Raw genomic sequence first — 5096 nt, 5'->3', positions numbered from 1 at the left:
CGTAACAATATTAAACGTTAGGCCTATCACTTCTACGGCACTTAACTTCACGCTAAACTTTTCCTTGTTCGTAATTTTTAATCTCTTCTGCTATTGTCTGTCTGCTGTTTCCGCTCATCTCACACTATTTGTATTTTTATCACTTAATCGTCTTCTCGGATTTTAGAAATCTCTATATTCTCTACGCCAATGTATTGTACTCGACGTTCGGTAGTCTCAACATCAATGAGCTATAAACACAACTTCCTACAATCGTCTGTTTTTACATTTTCTTACAACGAAACTAAACAATAATAAAATATTCATTCACAAAATAAATTAATCAATTATATCTAAACTAAACAGTATTTTATATCATGGCATACGTCATATATGCATTTACATGTCTAAGGTGTAATTTTGGCTATGTAAGCTCTACGATAGCTTGTCTGAGCAAAACCCAGCATATAATCAAGCGTTCACTCTTCGCCACTGCTTACAAGACTGTGACACAAATGTCCCTTCTAATCAAGTGCAGTATTCAGTCTGTTCCTGTATTTTGTTGTTGTTTCAGTGTAGCATGAGAATCCAGTTTCACATACGTGTGTTGTAGTGAAGGGAAGGAGCTAAGAAATTGCGTGTTTTACCACATTTGGGTACTTTTAAGTTAGGCTACTCCAAAAATTAATTGAAGCTTTGTTTTAGTGTGGAGTCAGAAGACATGTTCATCAAGCTCTTATATTTTTACACTGATAACATCTTTCCTTGCAGTGACAGATGCACTTCGTTTAGTTTTTAAGATATGTGCAAGTTACACTAGTCTCAAAAGCCAAGAGGTACATAACTAACAGTCTGATAATCGAAATTGGTAATCCACATAGAATACCAGTACTTTACAATGAAGCTCAAAAATCTCACAAGCACTTTGCCTCATGACAACCACCTCACTTCAATATGTAAAAGCAGCACTGTGTGCTGACTACTAATTTCTTCACATATAATTTTAAATATTCTGGATTTCAGTGATTAAGTTTTAATATAAATGATAATTTGCACTGCCGCATTTAGCATATCGTTAAGAGATGTAGACATCTTTTAATAGCAAGTGCTTATTTGTGGAGAACATAGTAACTGCTAGTACAGCCTGGTGCCACAGTTTTGATTTGCATTGCAGCACCTGCTATATTCCCAACCATTGCCCTGGCATTATTATTTCAGACATCAACACATTTTTCCCAACTAAGTTCATATATTTTCATGAAGTTGTTGATGTAAATAAATATTTTTTCACCAGTTGTATTGCTTTGCAAAGATTTACATAAGAACAGGTCTTCCTCAATAGATTTATGAAATATATAATGCACAAACACCAACAATACTGCAACCACTGACACGTCAGTGGACTCATGTAGCTGTAGTGAATATGTATTGTACAATTTCAGTCGGGAAAGTAGCTCATTTTCGATGTCAGCAGCAAGATCTTGAATTCGATGGGGGACAGCATTGTTCAACAGATGTAATACCTCAATGTTTTTACTAGCCTGCCCATCAAGCTTATATTTTACAATATCCTTCATGCAAGGTTTTCTCCAATCACATGTGCTTCTCTTATTGAGGTTTTCATAGTGATGTTGCGTCAGCGAGGTCACGTGACTAGTATCACGCCACGTCCTTCTCGAACCTTCGTGAATTATCGGGAGACTACTAGATTGGGGGTAGGCTGGTATATATAAGATGGTCACAACGTGACGGAACAATGAGTAATTGAACTGCAGTCAGAGAGTGTGTAATTGAACTGAGTATTGTTGAAGTCGAGCACGTGAGACGTTTGTTATAGCGCGACTGTTGAAATAAAGTGCATGACAAAGTTATATTCAGAAAGAATAAACCAGTTTTATTTAAGAAAGGAGATGTGTCGCTAAAGTTTTGTCAGAAGGAATTTACGGAAAATTAACTAACGAACGGAGACGCAACAGTATATAAGTACATTAACCTTTCTCTCTAAAAAACAAATGTCTTTATTTTTATATTCGGAATAATTTGTTTCCAAATGCTGTCACAGTTTAGCAGGTGCCATAGAACTGTTGGCTAATATTTTGTTGCACAAGACAAACTGTTTCTCAAGGGAATCTTTACTTCTAATGCATACAAATCCATAAGACATATAGCTCTCGTCATACGTATGTTTCAGTTGATGATTTGGGTGCAGATGCTTTATTTCAAAAAAATCATTTTCCGATTTTTCAGCAGTAAAATGCCACAGCCAATATATCAGAATAACTTGTTTTTCGCTTTAAAGTTCCTTCTTTTAACCACCAATCCATGGTTAAGTAGTATTAGTACTTGAAATATCTGTAATTTTATAATGTAACGAAATATTTTTAAACTCAAAACTAGCTTGTTGTTTCCTTGAAACACTGCACTCGAATATCACTAGCGACTAACTTACAGTTAGTCATCAATTAGGCTCTGCCCCTAAATGAGATAGACAATGACAAAGGGAATACAATGGGGTACGATTTATGGGCTGACGAGCTTTTCAAACCATACCTATATCTGGCCCGCTTTTGTACTCTGACTACACTACAGAAAAAGCTATCGCGAAATCCCTGGATATATCGTGCGGAACCCCAGGGTTCCGAAGAACACGTTTGAGAAACGCTAACATAGAATGATAACAAATAAAACTATAACTAATATCATTTTGAAAAGAAATTGCATTGATAGAGTGAATAACAAACACCACAGCTTTAACATTAATCTAAAATATAAGTAAAGTGTTTACACTTTTAAAATTCATGAGTCTATAATAAACCAAATACGATACTTTAGCCTTCAAATCAAACCACCAGAGGGTAAACTCATGGTTTTGGTTTCGGGTTTTTCAATACGTCAATCAAACACACGATAACTTATGTTATTAGATATTGACTCTGAACGAAGTCCTGGGTTTTGTTTCACTATATTTTGTTTTATTCTTAATATTAAAAGTTACTTTTAAGGATAGGTGTATTATTAAAATGTCCGATTTCACCAAACATTCGGCTTCAGGAAAAGTGTTGTCGAACTTGGATGTTATTACCTGTCCTGTGTGCCTGGAAATTTTTGATGATCCAGTGAGGATTTGTTGTGGTCATTCGTAAGTTTAACTTCAATTTTAAAGTTAAAAAACACATATTTTAATTTTTAACTTGTTATAATATTAAATTATCAGAAATTTGTAAATTGTAGGTTGAAATTTTTAAACTAGTTTTACTTTTTTATAATGTCATGATTGAAAACTTTTGTTTTGGTACTCCGTTTGGTTCAGCGAAATAGTAAATAATAATAATAATTATTTTAACATAATGTTTTGGAACAACATGGGACATATTGGTCTATCTCGGCTGTTCCATCTTCTAAACTAAACTAAATCTATTAATAAATAAATAAATAAAAAATCTCAAAGCCAGCCCTTATCATTCATATACATTTCAAGCGTTCTCTTAAACTCACTTAAAATTAAATTTACTGCTTCCACAACATCTGAAGGCAACTCAATCGAATGGCCAATCATTGTCTTAGCTGAAGATGACTCCTACCCTGCCAAAATTTATATTTGTGTCCCCTAGTGCTGCTAATCTCACTGTTAAGTATGAAAAAAGATGATACATCAACACTATCAATTCCCATTATAATATTAAACACCTCAATGAGATCCCCCCTAACTCTTCTTTTTGCAAGAGAAAACAATCTGAGAGACTTTAACCCCATATGACAACCCCTCCATCCCATGCATCATTCTGGTAACCCTTCTCTGAACCCTTTCCAACAATTCAATGTCTTTCCTAAAGTAATGAGCCCAAAACTGAATGCAATATTCCAAATGTGGCCTAACCAGTGACCTATACAATGAAATTATAACCTATTTGTGCTTGTATTCAAAATCTCTGTAGATACAATCTAAAATCTTATTTTCCTTATCACTAGCAACAGCACACTGCTTGGATGGCTTTAGAGACTTATCAACTATTACACCAAGATCCCTTTCTTTCATGACACTGTTAAGGTTACTCCCATACAAATTTACTTATAATTAAAATTATGATAACCTATGTGCATTATCTTGCATTTAATATAATTAAAACCCATTTGCCATTTATTTGCCCAACTCGCTAAATGATCTAAATCCTTTTGTAAATCAGCAGCATCCTCTTCACAGCTAGCAACATCTAAAACCTTAATATCATCTGCAAATTTAAGTAATTTATTGACCTTTCCTTCATTTATATCATTGATGTAAATCAAAAAGAGCAAAGGTCCTAAGACTGAGTCCTGAGGTACCCAATTTGTGACATTAATTCCAGTTTGACTGAACTCCATTTGTAACAACCCTTTGCTTTCTTCCATTCAGCCACTCTTCTATCCAATTTGCTAACTTATCCCCAACACCTATAGAGCTATTTTTTACAAGCCTTTTATGTGGTATCTTGTCAGTTGCTTTCTGACAATCCAGATACACCAAATCTACACCCTTACCCTCATCTACATAAGCAATAACCTCTTCAAATAATATCAAAAGATTTGTAAAGGAAGATTTTCCTTTAGTGAAACCATGTTGACTTTCCAATAAAATTCTAAACTTTGTTAAATGACATTGCAAAGCATCTTTTATCATACTTTCCTTAACTTTTCCCATAACTGATGTAACACTAATGGCTCTATAATTACTGGGACAATTTTTATCACCTCCCTTGAAAAGAGGAGTTACATTAGCTCTGCTACCTGCCCTCTGTTCAAGGACTGAGAAGAAATGATAGTTAATTGGCTCACATATCTAATCTTTAACCTCCTTCAAAACCGTGGGGTAAATATTATCTGGGCCAGGAGCCTTATCATTTTTTAAACTTCCCAGTGTTTTTTTTAACCAACTAGAATTAATGCAGTCATCTTGTTTGATCTCATTTCCATCTATTAACTGTTCAAGACATGGAATACTGCTTAAATCTTCGTTAGTAAAAACTGAAGAAAAAGCAAAATTTAATAACCTAGCCATCGTATAATCATCAGATACTAGCCTTCCTTTATCATTCCTCAAGGATCCAACCCCCATCCTAACATTTTGTTTACCTTTAATG

At 34.4% G+C, this 5096-nt stretch overlaps 1 protein-coding gene across 1 annotated transcript in view; it reads left to right on the top strand.

The window, feature by feature from the left end:
• The first annotated feature begins 2853 nt into the window (after positions 1 to 2853).
• The window catches only part of LOC106470004 (RING finger protein 166-like), a 41977-nt gene continuing 39734 nt past the window's right edge, over positions 2854 to 5096 (top strand). The window contains exon 1 of the mRNA XM_013930524.2: positions 2854 to 3118. Coding sequence (XP_013785978.2) covers positions 3000 to 3118 — 119 coding nt within the window. The 5' untranslated portion in view covers positions 2854 to 2999. The remainder of the gene's footprint in view (positions 3119 to 5096) is intronic.

This window comes from Limulus polyphemus, unplaced genomic scaffold, assembly GCF_000517525.1.
Source record: "Limulus polyphemus unplaced genomic scaffold, Limulus_polyphemus-2.1.2 Scaffold3767, whole genome shotgun sequence".
NCBI lineage: Eukaryota > Metazoa > Arthropoda > Merostomata > Xiphosura > Limulidae > Limulus > Limulus polyphemus.
This window is presented reverse-complemented; position numbering and strand designations above follow the sequence as displayed.